Source organism: Rhodamnia argentea, chromosome 6, assembly GCF_020921035.1.
Source record: "Rhodamnia argentea isolate NSW1041297 chromosome 6, ASM2092103v1, whole genome shotgun sequence".
Classification (NCBI taxonomy): Eukaryota; Viridiplantae; Streptophyta; class Magnoliopsida; order Myrtales; family Myrtaceae; genus Rhodamnia; species Rhodamnia argentea.
Window position 1 is genome coordinate 28,192,181 of NC_063155.1, and position 16,975 is coordinate 28,209,155.

At 38.9% G+C, this 16,975-nt stretch overlaps 1 protein-coding gene across 1 annotated transcript; it reads left to right on the top strand.

Annotated features, from left to right (window-relative positions):
* The first annotated feature begins 2,650 nt into the window (after positions 1-2,650).
* On the top strand, positions 2,651-12,922 carry LOC115755323 (phosphoglucomutase, cytoplasmic). Its single transcript, XM_030694679.2, has 18 exons — positions 2,651-2,872; positions 4,172-4,253; positions 5,322-5,377; positions 5,789-5,902; positions 6,028-6,090; positions 7,284-7,403; positions 7,510-7,610; positions 8,524-8,583; positions 8,682-8,781; positions 8,865-9,022; positions 9,106-9,201; positions 10,197-10,260; positions 10,337-10,418; positions 10,591-10,766; positions 10,863-10,939; positions 11,601-11,733; positions 12,297-12,413; positions 12,487-12,922. Exons 1-18 carry the CDS (start codon positions 2,792-2,794, stop codon positions 12,556-12,558), a joined length of 1,752 nt encoding a protein of 583 aa, XP_030550539.1. The 5' UTR covers positions 2,651-2,791; the 3' UTR covers positions 12,559-12,922.
* Positions 12,923-16,975: the final 4,053 nt, after the last annotated feature.

The following is a 16,975-nucleotide window of genomic DNA, read 5'->3' on the forward strand; positions in this document are numbered from 1 at the left end:
TTCAAATTCAACCCGAAGGTCCGAGGCAAAATTCACCTTCAGGCATGTACTCTATTAAAAAAAAAAAATTCTTATACGTTCATTTTATTTAATGAGTATATATAGTTACGTGTAATATTATATGTTTATTATTAGAAATTAGTTGGGGATCCTTGTACACATATAAAGAAGAACAAAGAAGAAAGAAAAAGAAAAGGATCAATTCACATTAGAACTAATAAAAACCCTAGGCAGGTGCACCCGGGTCACATCTACTCCAAACTAACGTTTGTGTCACAAAAACTCCCAAACCGATATATCCGTGTCATATTTACTCTAAACAAATTTTTATTTTATAAAAAAATCTCAAATTGATACATTTATACCACATTTACCCCAAACTAATATAGCTGTGTCACATTTACCCAACATTCCGATAAATTTGGGTTTTTTTGGAAGGTAAAAGTGATGTGGATGCATCGGTTTAGAATAAATGTCGCACGATCGTACCGGTTTGGGCGTATATTATTGCCGATAATAAAAAAAAAATTGTTGACTAATTTTATCAAGCAATCCATTGTGATTATTTTTTAGAAAATATTTTTCAGATCATGCATTTTTTGCGAAATAAACTCATCTTAAGTTTTTTCCTACTTTATTTCTTTTTATTTAATTCTCTTATTTCTTCTTTAGATTTGGTTTTTTCTAATTTCTCTTTTTAAATCCATGTCCATTTTAAATTTGTAGCTTTTGTGAAAAATCTTATTTGCAAGCCCAAGGTTCTCGTACTTGTTTCTTTATCGACCTCCCTATTATAATCTCAAGCCATTTCCGACGATGAGGTGCGTTCATCATGAGAGAACATTGAAAGACAAAGTTAATCAGCATCTTCTTCATTTGTTTATTTACTTATTTATATCTTGTTAACTAAATCTATCTTTTCGAGTTAAGATTAGCGTAGTCGCATTTTTTAAAATGAAAAATGGCTAAAGCCGAAATAAAACTTTAATGTCGTAAAAATCTACTGTCCCTTTTTTACCTAATAAAACATGAAGTAACTCTCTAGGTTGTAATGAGAATCTAGTGTACAAGTGCTCATCGAATCCAAGATCAGCTAGCCAATCGACAAAATGATCTATTTTTCGAAAGTTATGTTGCATTTTGAACTCGAAGTGAGAGCACAATGGCCTTTTGAAATCTTCAAACAAAGCAAGGTCGGCAATATCAATCATAAGCTCCGGACTAACAAGATCGGTGATGGCTTTAGAGTCAATCTCAATGATTTGCGAATGTAAATCCAAACCACAAAAGCTCAAAATTTTTCTTGAGTCAACAAACATATTCATATGAACGCAACAAAACCACCAAGCCAATCACCCCATTCGTTTATGAATATATCCATGCACCAGCAAGTCCTATGTTGCCTTTAGAGACCCATTACTCATTAATATTCAGTTTAAACACCCGAAAAGGCGGATGATCTCATCCAACCAAAATTAGAGAAATGTCCGATCCACTTAACGTCGAGTTATTCGTAGATTTTCTTTGTGTATGACCGAATTACTTGTACCATATTCGAAAAGAGATAATAAAATTGTCCCGAGAAAGTGACTCGATTCTCCATTGCCAAAGAAAACCACGTACCTACTCATGAAATTAAGCTCCAGTCATGACGGAAATTCAATCATCATTTACCGGAGGCATTTGAGCACAAACATTAAGACAAATTCGTCGAGAATAATTCTCCTAAATATTGTTGTAGGACAAACTCGAGCTAGATCCTGCGAACACTCGGACAATCTCTTAAGAGCATGTAAAGTTGTTTCCACGTGGGTTTCACATCTCAAGCAATATGAATTTCCTCCCCAGCTTTCGAGATCTCTTCAATTTATTAGCCGACAGTCCATTTATGAGTGGCTTAGCCAAAAGAAAACTTCCATCGGAAAATCCTCATCAAAATACCCATATGGAAATATTGGGATGCCATCTGCTGATGGCCAAACGATGATCAATACATGACATGAAGATGTGGACCATTGGATAACCAGCCAGCATTAATGAACAAAGAAATCTTAAAAGCTATTGGAATCGTTTGCGAAGCAACTTTCTTTTTCGAGGAAAAAGGAAATCGTACATTTAAATCGAAACGGAAACGGCACCAGATAAATTAATGGAGAGTGGCCTAAAATTAAGGTAGGATGTAGCCGTGGATCTACTATTGAACTTTTCGAAAGAGTAATATTCGGCCTATTTTCGGTACGCAAAAAATCCACTTGCATTTGTATTTTTTTTATGTTTACAAAATAAGTCGATTACATTTTTTGCGAATAAATGGACTATCTTTAGGAAAGGAGAAAAAGGAGGATAAAAAGGGGGAAAAGGAGAATGGATAAAAATCGGATATTCCCTTGGGATATATTTATAAATATATATATAAATAATTGCATTATTATTTTTTTCTATATTTATCCCATGTGCATGTGATTATGTGATGCTCGAGCCGATGGATCCTCTCATCCGCTCGTGCTTGCTTCGGCTTTCTTTCAAGATCTGCTGTGGAAATCGTTCCGTTACTCTCGGATCCAACGGCCATATTAAAAAAAAAACTAGTAATAGTTATTATAAAATAAAAAAACAAAAAAACAAATATATATAAATAAAAACGGAAAATAGGATTTGCAGACAAGCATTTTGCCTTCTCGTTTCTTCACCACCTTTCCCTTGCTCCACCTCAATATTCTCGCTATTTGTCTCGATCGTGCGCTGATTCGTCTCTCTGGTTTCCTGACTGCGGAAGCAATTTTGGAAGAAAATGGTGATGTTCAAGGTGTCGCGAGTGCAGACCGCGCCCATCGATGGCCAGAAGCCTGGGACTTCTGGCCTCCGCAAGAAGGTTCCTCTCTTCTCTGTTCTCCCTGTGTGTGTGTGTTCTGATTGTTCGATTCCGATTTCCAATCTCCCTTTTACGCTGGATCGGGTTGCTCTGCTGCGCCATAAGCGCGCAATTCAGCTCGATCATGTGCTTGTGCGATTCGGATACCTGGCAGAGATGTATCCCGGCAGTCTGTTTTTTTGTCTTGTCCATGTTGTCCGTGCTCGGATGTGTTCTTGCCGCTCGTTTTTCCGGATTATGTCGTTCGTCGTATTCAACGCGGTTTCTTAGCTCTAGAATTGGCTGTTTTGCACAAGTGCCAGTTTTGTTGATCAATGCCGTGGATCGAGCTTTAAGCGGACATGTCTGCGCTGGTCTGCCTCGCGATTTGGCGTGGTGCTGAGGTTGGAGGAATTAGATATTTTTCGAATGCCAGATTGAAGTCTTAGCGCATATACGTGGGATCTTGGCCCGAACAAACAAAAATTCTAGTTCAATGTGACTGTTTGACAATGAAATGTTTAGCGCCAAAGGTCCCATACTGCTTAGTTTTCTATAATGGCTAACTTCACGGGAAAAAGCCCAGATTTCTGGGCAGATACTTAATCCTGCATCAGATTAGCATGTACATAGAGAGTGCATATAACCTGGTTCTGTTGAAGGTGAGGTCATTTGGACCTCCCTCTTTGGCGTCTTAGGCTTTCTAGAGCTCACAGATACTGCTTAGTTTCTTACATGATATAGGGTTCTTTTTGGTTGGACAGTTCTCGAGGGGCAGTTTGTTCTATGGATACAATTTCCTATCATTGCCCACATATCTTTGGATATGCACTTGTCATATCCACTAGGATGCATATTTCTTAGGTTTATTTTTCTTCCTGTTTTTGTCGCTTTCTTGCTTCCCTCCATTATCTAATGTTGTTGCGTACCTTTGACTAGTTACATTTCCTCTGTTTGTTAATGGATGAGTTTTATCTATTCAAGAGACTTATCATTGCATATCGTCGTCAGTGTTACATTTGGTTATAGGCTCGATAAGTGTGCATATCGCTGTCTTCCTTTTGTTAGCATGTGCTTGTACAGGTGAAGGTTTTTGCGCATGCATGTTGTATTTAAGTTCCTGTTCTTTTTAGATTTGCGAGACACTTTAAAGTTTAAATAATGTCGCTCTTGTAGAAGTGTCTCTACATGCCACAGAATCTTACTAAATTAGTATTAGTAATACTACCGGACATTTTAGAAGAAACCTATAAGATATTTGAAGTTTTCTTATGATTTTATTTTTGTTTTTGTAATTTGACTTTGGTGTGCCTATTCCAGGTGAAAGTTTTCGTACAGCCCCATTACTTGGAAAATTTTGTGCAATCGACATTTTATGCCCTTTCAGCTGAGAAAGTCCAAGGTATGAGTACTCTCCGACACGAAGTGGATTAAGAGACAATTTTACCTCCATCCTTACTCTTTCTCGGGTTTCTGAAGAAGTTACTTGCCTTGCATCATTGTTTCCGAGGGTCTTAGTCTCATTTAATTTGTTAGCTTAAATGAGAGCCTATTGAGGGTTACAGCTAGGCTGAAGTTCCCTGATTGAGAAGTGTTGAAGAAATACCAGGAGTTATGCGCTTGAATACATCACGGCAACGTAAATGCCTCATAGAATTCCTAGTCATGAGTGTAGTAGAAATAAAAGCTCAACTTTGCACGGGCAATACGATCTTGATCCTAACTTAAGGAACAATAAGATTGCTAAGAGATGTGAGGAGTCATTTTTTTAGGTAAAAAATACTGAAGATTATTGAGATCATTCTCGAGTAGTAACTACATTCATACCTTTCTTTGTTCAGTTTCCTGTACTCTGCCTTGGGTTAAGGTACATCACTGCTCAATCAAGATGCATAAGTTTTTAGAAGCATTCCACTACAGACTAAGAATTCAACTTTAGGGGGCATATTTGTTTGGTGAGCTGTCCTAGAGCATGTGAACCATAGGTGCAGAAATACTAGTTTTCATTGTCCTTCCCAGAATATCACTTCTGCATTTGCTTGTTTGCAATGCATATGGTGTGAACTCATTTCATGGCTCATAAGTGAGGAATTACCTTCTCTGTTGTGGTGCACTGGTTTGCTTATTTGGTTTTCCGGGATAGTGTCTCTCCCCCAGCCCTAAATGTACAATGACCAGTTCCACATTTTTCCTGTTGCATGTGTGGGATAGAAACACAATATCACTAATGCTACGATGCTGAACTTTTTTTAGAAGAAATTGTGTATCACTGCACAAAGTTACATGCAGATAGTCTAGGCAAAGTTCAAAAACTTAGAAGTTGTGGAATTCTGTTGCTAAGAGCGTCTAGAGTAAATGATTGACTTGTATCGTATCATCTAGTTGCTGATCATGCATGAAAGAACTGACCTTGTTAACTTGTTTCCAGGTGAAGTACAAAGTTTATTGAACTTACATTTCTTCTTTGCAGGGGCTACGCTCGTTGTTTCAGGTGATGGCCGCTATTACTCTAAGGATGCTATCCAGGTGTGTATTATTTCCTTCTTTAGATATAGCTTAGTTTATCAGATGGGTGACTATGACTTGATTTATTGGTATAATGAACTTGCAAGCATATTCCCTAAAGGCCCTTCTCTTGTTTAAGATTATACTTCTTTTTTAGGTCGCCATTTCGAATCTTTACTAGTCGCTCTTTTCTCTATTATACCTATTACTTCTTGTCATTGTGCTGCTATGTACTTATTCATTTGTTTGATGTGGTTACGTGCACATCTTGTGTTTTACATTCAAACCTTGCTTATACAAAGGACTTAGAGCATGCACTTTTCGTACTGAACGAACTTTCCTTTCACCTGACTTGTAGCATACTCTTGTTCTTTCCTAATATTAGATGTTCTATCGACTACCTTGCTTACTTTATATGTACTGGAATCATAGATAATAATAAAGATGGCCGCTGCAAATGGAGTAAGGCGTATCTGGGTAGGTCAGAATGGACTGCTTTCCACTCCTGCCGTGTCAGCTGTGATCCGTGAAAGAGTTGGGCATGATGTAAGCTATCTTTTTCTCTGTGGTGGCATCCAATTGTATAACTCTTGACTGTGCAATCATAATGCAGCAATATTATCTAGATATGAAGTGCTCTCTAACGAAATACATACATGATCCATCATCAGGGATCCAAGGCTACAGGAGCATTTATTCTGACAGCAAGTCATAATCCCGGTGGTCCCCATGAGGTTGGTAGAAGCTAAATCATTTAGATTTTCTTCCTTCTGAAGAACAAACCAGGACTTTATTTCATCAGACTATTGAATTCATACTTTCCGTTAAGTAAATGGATTGAGAACTTATTTTGGGAATGATCAAACCTAATTACGTTCCTGTTGATGCAAATTCTTATTCCTTACCGCTTCCTCATTGTTGGGATTGGGGTGGGAGGAGATCTATGTTTTAAGGTTCTCGGTATTTGTTGAAGCAAAAATTGAAATAGCCAACATTTGTCAAGTGTGCTCAGTGTTCCCCTGCTGTTCTCATGACTTCAACCTGTGTCTTGACAGTACCATTATAAGGAGCACACTCCCGTGGTGATCCCAATATCGATGCTCTGGTGGCACTAACATGCAGGTTATTGGGGTTTTAGGATGATGTCTGCAAGATTTTGTGAGTGGAGAGGTTGGACCTGGTTAGTGATGTTGGAAAATTCTGATGCCTAATATGGCTTCTGCATGTGAAGGAATGTTGGGTGTTGATAGATAATAAAATGCTTCTAATGTGGTATGGCATTCGTGAAACAGCATTACGGAGCAGTATTCCTATATACTTTTTTCAATGCATGAGTGGACCATGTATGACAAGGCCGTCAGAGCTTCATAGTCCATATATTGGCTTATATAATTTATCGTAACTTGTCATCACTTTTTATATTGCTTCTTTTATAGCTTCACTTGTTTGACCCCTGTCAATCATGTTCTTATTATGGTTTTTTTGTTGTTTTTTTTGCAAGCTGTTTCTAGCTGTTCAAACTCTAGCACATCTGTTGCTGCTGGGGCTTTCTTAATTGTTTTGTGTTGTTTTCGTGTGTGAAGACACGTCAATTTCTTGGTTATGAGGAGTTTTATTGGTTATGTGAGCAATGTGATTTTATGTCTTCAAATTTTGGTCCCAAATAGAGGATATAGCTGTCGAAAAGTCATGTAGTCAATGAACTAAACTGTGGCCAAGGATTTGGATAAGTTATCTGTCAAAAAGTCATCTAAAATGATGTTGAATCACTAGATTTTAGTAGGCATTTTTCAAGATGCACTATAAGATTCATTTATGGATGTTGGCTGATGAGATGTTGAAGGGAGACTGAACACAGAAAAAGACCAATCTACATTTACTCATTCTACACTTGGTGCATAAATCTATCTCCCACTTCTTCTTGCAGGATTTTGGAATCAAGTATAACATGGAAAATGGTGGACCTGCTCCTGAGGCAATCACTGATAAGATCTATGAAAACACAAAAACAATAAAAGAATATCTAATTGCAGAAGAATTCCCTGATGTAAGACCTACCAGGCTGCAAGTTTGGCTTTTCCGTTTTTCTCTCACTAAAAGTCTTCGTCATTGGTCATCTTTGTTAATCCCAGTTTCCTAATATGCATTGTTAGGTGGATATTGCTGCAATTGGCGTCACAAGCTTTATGGGGCCAGATGGTCAATTCGATGTTGAGGTTTTTGATTCGGCCAGCGACTATGTTAAATTAATGAAGTAAGCTTCCTTTTGTGTGACTTATCCTTGTTTGTAGAGATCTTTGCTCTAAGTAGTAAGCACCTCACGAGAAATTTTTGTGTTTGTTAGTACCAATCTCAGGGTGATAGAGTACGAAAAATCATGGGGTAGTTACAAGTGGTACAGATTTTATTTGCATTTGGTGCACAGACATGCTTGTTATTCTTTTTGAATCATACATATTACTTGCCTCATTTGGCATTTGTTTCCCTTGAGGAACAAATTGCATGAGGCATCTACTGAGAACTACAAAAAAGAGCATAATTGGTACAATGGAAATTACACTCATGGTTATCAGTTGCTCACAAACTGGAAGAAGTGTTGTTTATACCATTGAGCGTCTTCCAATTAGCTCTTGCTTTAAAAGTACTTGCATGTGTCACATGGTACCTTCAAGTAGTGAGAGGGAAAATTTGTTCAATGTATAAAGTGCTATTATGAAGGGCTTTTGCTTTTTCACCTCTTGACTCGGTCGTTTTAGGGACCTAGTGCGTCAAGTGTGCCTTTTTACTGCACTGGCCTAGACAACTGGTTCTGTTCTAGTGGTAACTTGAAATTCATCAAGGTTTTCCATGTAATATCATGCTTGTTAAGTATTGGAAGGGCAGTTTTTGTTTCGCTGAAAGAAGAGCAGAATTAGCTTGTATAGATTTAGTGGAAAGCTTAGAAACAGATTTAAACTTGTGGAACTAGGGGTTGGAAAGTGTAATTTATTGTCCATATCTGGAAGTCTTCTACCCTGATAGTTCCTCCAACAGTATCTCTGTTAACATGTGTAAATCTAATTTAGTTGCTCATGAAAGAGAATCTTAAAGCTTCTTTTCCTTGTCTTTTGTGCATCTTTTATTACTAAAAATGACACTTGATCTTCTTTTCTTGTTTGATGAGCTAGGTCAATTTTTGACTTCCAGGCGATCCGTAATCTGCTTTCATCTCCAAATTTTACTTTCTGGTAGGTTGACAAGCTTCGATTTTCTTGTCTCTGGTTTATGGCCCTTGATGCTCATTGATTTAAGGGCTCTGTCTTCCTATGTTCTTTTTAATGTAAAGCTATGATGCTCTCCATGGAGTTGCTGGAGCATATGCCAACCGCATATTCGTGGAAGAGCTTGGCGCACAAGAGAGCTCATTATTGAACTGCACACCTAAGGTCTTGATGCATACTTGTTTCCAGATTATGACTCATAGAATTGTGTAAATCTCACAACTCAGGACTTGGTTTAATGCGTACAGGAGGATTTTGGAGGAGGTCACCCAGATCCAAATTTGACATATGCAAAGGAGCTGGTAGCACGGATGGGTTTGGGCAAGTCAAGTCCTCAGGATGAGCCACCAGAATTTGGTGCTGCAGCTGATGGTGATGCTGATCGTAATATGATTCTTGGGAAAAGGTAGCCTTGTCTTATTTCATGAGATTCTTGTTAGGTATATTACTATGTTCTTTTAATTTTAATATCTGAAACCTTTGTCATAGGTTCTTTGTTACTCCATCGGATTCTGTTGCTATTATTGCTGCAAATGCTGTTGAAGCAATACCCTACTTCTCCGGTGGCCTAAAGGGAGTTGCCAGGTGTTTTAACACTTAGCTGTCTTCAGTATATATGCATGCGAGCATTTTTCAATACTTTTTCTTCTTTTGTCATTGGTTCTTGTCCGACGTTAGTTCCTATGTTTTAACTAAACTGCTAAGGTCATAGATCTATTCAAGGGACAGGAATTGGAGATCTTGTAGATATACAATTCGCCCATGTTATATCTGTTGTCAAACTACTACTAGAAACTGTTTTCTCTGCGACTTATGTGTTACAGAGTTGTAAGATCTTCAGCTATGATGTCACAACAATTACTATTTATATTTCATTTGGTGGCATAAAATGCTCATTCTAAGAGATGCCTATTTTGGAAGTCCAAGAAAACATCAAGGAAACTTCCTTTCGGACAATCAATTACATATTTGTTTGCCTGGCCGCTTGGCATTGAGGTGTATGGGCCTTCACAGACAGAATCAGATGAGAGCAAGATGCCAAAATATCTAGCTTCTGTTTTTCTGACTGATGCCAGACACAAGTTGCAAGGTTCCCGCGTACTTTTGCTAAAGCAAGTAACATGTATGGAATGAGGCGACTTGGATGATCCAAAGACTTCGGAGAATGGTTTATAGAAGGGTCTGTGACTTCAAATTGTGGCATCAATCTAACTATTGCTTGGTCATTTGCTCTGATTGTGTGCACAGGGTCAAATTATGTCGGTATAGTTGTTTGCTGGAAAAATATCTTTCTATTAGCCCATTGGAGTTAGGATCCTTGTCTGACAATCACTTCATGGAGAAATAACAATTTTGTGCAGTAGGTTACGTATACGTGCAGTTTTTCATGCACGAGTGTCTGCTTTATCCAGCGTGTCCGTATACACTTCTAAGTAGATCTGTAAAAGAGTATTTCTTTCTGCATTGTGCCTAGAATATCACCATAAGCTCAATTTCTTTTCTAATCAATTTGAGCGATCTTCTCTTCTGGATCTGTTTGTAGTTATATTAATTGGTGTTTTCGCACTTGCTACCTGTAGGAGCATGCCGACATCAGCTGCCCTGGATGTTGTTGCTGAACATTTAAATTTGAAATTTTTTGAGGTACTCATGTAAAAGATCTGAAATAGTTATTTGTGCTCTGGCACCAGCAGTTGTGATTCTTCTATGGGTGTTCCAGGTTCCAACTGGCTGGAAATTCTTTGGCAACTTAATGGACGCTGAATTATGTTCGGTTTGTGGGGAAGAAAGTTTTGGAACTGGTTAGTATTTACTGTACCACAATTCATAATAGTGGTCAATTTTTTCATTTGGAGTATGAACTGCTTTTGCGAAGGGAGCATGATGAAGTAAAAGGATTCACATTGCAACTCCACCTAGCAGAATAAGTTCTTTGTTTTTGGCACTTGCATAATCCGTTGCATATGTGAACAGGTTCAGACCATATACGTGAAAAAGATGGTATCTGGGCTGTTTTGGCATGGCTTTCCATCCTTGCCCATAAGAATAAGGAAAATATCCATGGTGGAAAGCTTGTCTCAGTTGAAGATATTGTTCGCCACCATTGGGCAACTTATGGTCGCCACTATTACACTCGTTATGATTATGAGGTATCCATATGTCAATTACTTCAGATGCCTCTTATTCTCTCCTTTGAACCATGATGTTTAGTCTATTAGATACTAAATTTCATTGTTTTTCTGAAGAATGTTGACTCAGGGGCAGCAAAGGAACTAATGGCATACTTGGTCCAGTTGCAATCTTCCCTTGCTGAAGTTAATGAGTAAGATTCTGATCTGTTTGGAGATTCTTCTTGTTGTGTCTAATGCTATTTTATGCACACTTCATTTTGCTTTATGTGCATGGTTTTCCTTAAGCTCGAACTGCTTGTGTAAGTCAAGTAGGGGCATCTATGGATCATTTTTGCCGCTTAGATGTTGTGAAGCGATTAGCATGTATAGTTGATGGTGGTTTTTGATGTCCCCTGTGTGCTCGCATTCATGTGTTTTCTTCTCTGTTTTCCATTAGAGCTAAATTCCATTTTGATGGCCTTATCCTTAAATTTCAAGGAACTAAAACAGTAGATAATGATAATCTGTGGTAGTAAATGTGAGAACTTAATGCGTGTGAAAAACAGAAGGATAAAGGTTAAACTTCTAGCAGTTATAGAAAAATTTGGCTGATCGAAGTGCCCACTTCACGTCCAAGTGACTGTCCTTCAGTTCAAGAAAGATGTTGAAGGATAGGCCTTTCTTTAATGTATTTGGTTGGGAGGTGAAGTTACTACCGAAGATTGACAATTGGATTTGGGAATTTGCAAAAATGTAACCTTTTCATATGGTGAACTGGGGCTGAAGTCGCACTGTTCTGTTTGTATATTAAGAGATATTTACACTCACGGGAACATGGTGTAAGACAACGTCTGCAATTACTTGCTTTTGCAGGATTGTCAAGGGAGTACATTCGGATGTATCAAATGTTGTACATGCTGATGAATTTGAATACAAAGATCCTGTTGATGGTTCCATATCAAAGCATCAGGGTATTCGATATTTGTTTGAAGATGGGTCGCGCCTGGTGAGTAGGTCTTTGTGCTTTGCTTCAGAGGTTACTCCACAAAGAACTTCAGCATGATTAATATGTCTTGAGCGAACTTTTTGTGGAAAGTTCTTCAATATGAATTGTTAATACGAAGTATCTAAGCAGTGCTAAAGTTGCAAAGGCTATTACTTGACAATGTTGCTGTCAGTCTTTTTTTACTATATATCTTCTGGTACTTCGTGGCATAACATTCTCTTGTATTTACGTTTTAACTATGGTTCTGTCATTAAATTTTTAGCTCGTGTTCATTTTAACCATAGGAAGAATGGATGCTGTGATTCTCCACTTATACAGCAATTTCTTTTCTTTAGTTGGAATAAGTTGATCACTAGATATATAAACGTTTCAGATCTTCTTTAGTGGAACTAGTCTATTTGTTGCTTAGTCAATGCTCAACTTATGCTTGTTGGCATTTGTGTCATCTGTGATCTTACTTGATGTATAGGTGGAAGAACACTATGCCATTGTTAAACTTATGGGTAAATTGGGAAACAACGTTATTGGCTTTCACAATGATTCCTCCTATATGTACTTTGCAGGTCTTCCGCCTTTCAGGAACCGGCTCAGAAGGGGCAACTATTCGTCTTTACATTGAGCAATATGAGAAGGATCCCTCGAAAACTGGGAGAGATTCTCAAGAAGCTTTAGCTCCTCTGGTGAGTAGCCCTGCATATTCCTCACCCAAGCTTTTCGAGATTTGTTTGGGCTGATGTTTATGCTTTATTGCAGGTGGATGTTGCACTCAAACTCTCCAAGATGGAGGAATTTACTGGCCGATCCGCTCCCACTGTCATCACATGATGGGCATGCTAACTAAATGACAGGAAGAGCAGACTCAATGAATATGAGTGTTCTCTAAACAGATGGCGACCCTGCTAGACCTTTCACATGTTCGTTTCATATGACAGACTTCATGAGAGGCGCAGCTCGATCTCTCTGTCCTCTTTAAGAATAAGTTCTCATAATAATACGTGCTATTCTGTCTTTTTTCATAAAATACAGTTGCATCCCCGGTGGATGCTCTAATCGAGCTGTGTAAACTGAATGTGTTGCGCCAAAGTCTTCCTTCCACAAGACTAAGAGGCATATTTTTTGTTTTTATATAGTGCCAATGCACTTTAGACATTCGTTTGGGGCTGGAAAATGAAAGATTCCCTTTAGGCAACTTAGTTTGCAGTTCAAACTGCAAGCTGGCATGGTCCCATTGCAGGTACGATGTCGAGGTTATATGACAGAAACTCCCTTGCGATGATTGGAATAGTCGCAAGGGCCGGAGTAACAAAATTGGTTGGTGGTCAGTTTCTCAGCCTTCTGGAGTTCTATACTGACCGCTCTAGAGTTTGATGTGATTGGTAGGTGGTCAATTTCTCTGTTCCTTTCGTGGCTTGCCTCCTGTCATTGGAAAACTGCGAGTCGTGCCAGACGATGCAGCTTTGTTCTCCTTCCTGCATTCGAATATCCCAAGGGCCGAGCAGCACAATTGTAGAACCTGTGTTAGGCTCGGGACAAAAGCAACGATCGTGAAGTAGCTTGCAGTATCCTCTACACTTTTGTTGGCTGGTTTGGCATTGTCTTTCGTTCTCTGAAGTTCGTCTGGAGGCTCAATGAATCATCGTCGGCAAAAGGCAGTTCGGGACCCTTAATATTTGATTGAACACGTATTGCTCACCCCAAGCTTATAGATGTCTTGCCGTTTGGCTCAAAATTTACCGGCCTTTTCTTGCTAGCGCTAGCCCAATGAGTTTTTCCCAAGGGCTAACACGGGAAAATTACAAAAAAGTTCTAAACCTATTAAAATTGTGTCAATTCAGTTCTAAATTTTTTTTTTGGCCAATTTAGTTCTAAATCTTTTGCAATTATGTCAATTCAGTCTATCCGGCGAAATTTAGCTGGCTGGCGTTGGCCGTTTGGCAATATAATATTTTAATATTTTTTTATTTGTTTTTCCTTCTCTCTTCTTCTTCTTTCTCTTGCCGGCGACCGGCCAGAGGCAATAGCTGGTGAGGTCGGCGTCGCTGTGGCCATGCAAGGTCTTGACTGCCCGAGACCTTGCTGCAACCACCCGCCCACTGGAAGGGCTTTTGTGCCAGGCAAGGCCACTCGAGGACTCGCACAAGCATCGATTGTGGAAGTACACCGAGTAATTGAAGCTCTGAAATCGCCAGCCCACTGGAATATGCCCGAACAACCGATTGAAGCTCACGTTCAGGAACTGGAGCTTCAGACCCGCCGTGGCCTTTGGAATCATAAATCTTATTGTGGTTCAAGTCCAAGGTCGTCAGGCTCTCGTTAAACTCCACCTTCTTTTTTTCAAAGTTAATTCCACCTTCGACAAGTCGAACTCGAACTGGTTCCTCGAGATGTCGATGTAGTACATGCTCTTATTCCTCTCGAAAACTAGTGATGTGTCCCCCTGAAACCTTGTTCGAGACTAATGTAGCCAAGTTCCCCGAGGCCTACTAGATCTGGCGGGGCCGACCAAGACCTCACCAAATCCGGGTTGGCGAGGCCGACCTCGTCGGCCATCGCCTCCGGCCGGTCGCCGGCAAGAGGAGGAAGAAGAAGAGAGAAGAAATAAACAAATAAAAATTATTATAATGTTATGTCACCGGGCGGCCGACGTCCATGTCGGCTCTAGTTGGCCAAATTTGATCAAATGGACTGAATTGACACAATTACAAAAGCTTTAGGACTGAATTTGCAAAAAAAAAAAAAAATTAAGACTAAATTGATACAGTTATAATAGGTTCATGACTTTTTTGATAATTTTTTCAGCTAAAATTTTAATCGTCCCCTGTTATTTCTCCTAGTGATGATGACGACGACACTTTTCTAACGAAAGAACAACGGTCAAGTTGGCCAAATCATGAAAAATTAATACCAGCCAAGACTATGACTTCCGATGCCGAGTCCTTATCGGCCAGTCGTCGCATTGATAGTTTCTTCTTATTGGCTAAGGACAGTTCAAGATGTTCGCAAAATAAATTATATCTGTTTACGATAGCATTAATGCATCTATTATTGAACAACCGGCCCTCTAATTTCGAAATCAAGTGCCCCCAATCTTCAAGGCGTAGGCCTTCCTTCAAAAAGCTTATCTTGGTTAGGCCGACATACTTAAATTATTTGAGAATGATAGGCGAAGCATACGTGGAATGTACTAAGGTATGGTTCATAATCCCCATCGGCAACAGGAAGGCACGGGGATCCCACTCAAAGGTGGGCGAGTGGGGGTCCTGTAGGGCTGTCTCCGAGACACCATAGGGTTATTATAGTTTAAGCCGTATTTTGTCGGTAGTTTGAGTTTGAGTCCATGAATAGCTATTTATATATATATATTAACGGAGTAATGTAATAGAAAGATGTAATATGCTAATTATAATATAACCCTAACGGAACGTAAAGAAATGAGCATAACCGTTGGTCCTTATCGTTGCTTATCCGAGCCATTAGTGCTCGCAAATCAACGTTTACATCTGTGGGTACGAATTAAATTGTATGGACGGTGGGTGCCCCGTCAACCAAGACTTGAGGTCCGACAGAGCACAGCAATCTTTTAGGTAAGGGGTCCGGAACCTGTGGCTGCTGTTTTAAATGAATTAACTAAATTTCTGTGAAGTCAGGAACATATGCAGAATCACAAACTTTTATTAGAAGAGAGACTCCCATCCAGAATTATAAGTGCTGTCCCACATAGAGCCTAGAGAGCTTTTCTCACAATTTTGAGCGGCAACTTTCGAAGTCGTTAGAATGTCTAATCAGAAGGCTGTCAATAGATGTCGGGCGACCACATCTATATAAGTAACATATAAACTCCATAAACGAATAACGTGGGTTACTTTAATAGAAGCGTCTGATAAATATTTTACGACTGTAATGTCAAATTCTACACGGCTATAACACCCCGACGCCTTTCAGGAAATAATTCCACCCGACGTAAAAGGGCATTGTAACTCAGATGTAGAAACAATGTCTGTATCTGCATTGTTGGTCCTTGACTATTTAACCTTTTGGGAAGTTGGTTATCAAGCAGAGGGCTTTGATCATTCTTAGGGTATTGACCACGTCACGATGCACGAGATACAAAAATATTGGTTCCCCAAGGATACTAGTTATACTAGGTCAATAGGAAAAATAACAATAAATGTGTTCTAAAACCTTAGATTTTGAAATAATTTCATGTATACGAGAAGACGTTTCTTCAAAATTTAAGCGAAATAAAATAATAAAAAAATTTGCCTTGAAAAAATTTTCTTTGGCAATGGAATAAATAAAAGAGATCTAGATAAGTGGCGTCGTTAGCAAGACACGCATAGAATAATTAGTTATGATTACGGAATCTCTAAACTCGAGCTCTATAATGACAAGAAAGTTGCGAGCCAGACAGCCCGACAATACTATCGGTTATTTATGACTACATGATATCCCAACCAATGAGTGTTTTATGCAAAACATGCAATGATAGTGTGCGGATTTACAATTCAGATTGTATCGTTCCTGATAGTATTAAGAGGGAAGCATTTCTCATAATGACAATATTCATGTAAACCCTTTTCTCCACTATCAAATATCGATGAGCTTAATAAGAAGAACAACAAGATTTTTGTATTAATTCAAGATCATTGTGCCACGGGATGTTATTTCCTTTGTATAATTTAGAACATGAGCATAGAAACCGCTATTTGGAGCAAGAGTGATTGATTCTCAAGTTAGGCCAGTTCCAACCTGGGATAGAAATCAGATTGGATCGGATTAGAGGTTTGGCAATTTCCTTTTCTTTGGTCTTTAAAATAAAAGGAATAATTAAAGAAAAAAAACACATATCGGTTTGGGCAGTTCGAGCTTGCACCTTGAAACCGGGCTCAATTCCCATCCACACCTCTAATTTGGAGGTCTATGAACACCTTGCAAGTCCCATAAGACGGTTAAAAATCGTATCGTTATTTTATCTAGATGGTCATGATTCAAAGCCCTTTGAACGCGATTGATGGGATTCGAACTGTTAATCTTCGGTTTCTGAGTTGGGATTTCTTTTTCACATCCGCCTAACTACCCAAACTTGAAGTCTAGAGTCTTAAAGTGAAAGTACCATTAACCCTCGAGCAAATGACTCAAACAAAAGAAACTACAAGAGGACGAATGGGACAACCCTTTCAAATTGCCAAATCAAGCGGGCACCCTTTGGAGCACTTCATTTGTTTTCGTGGGATTGACAAAG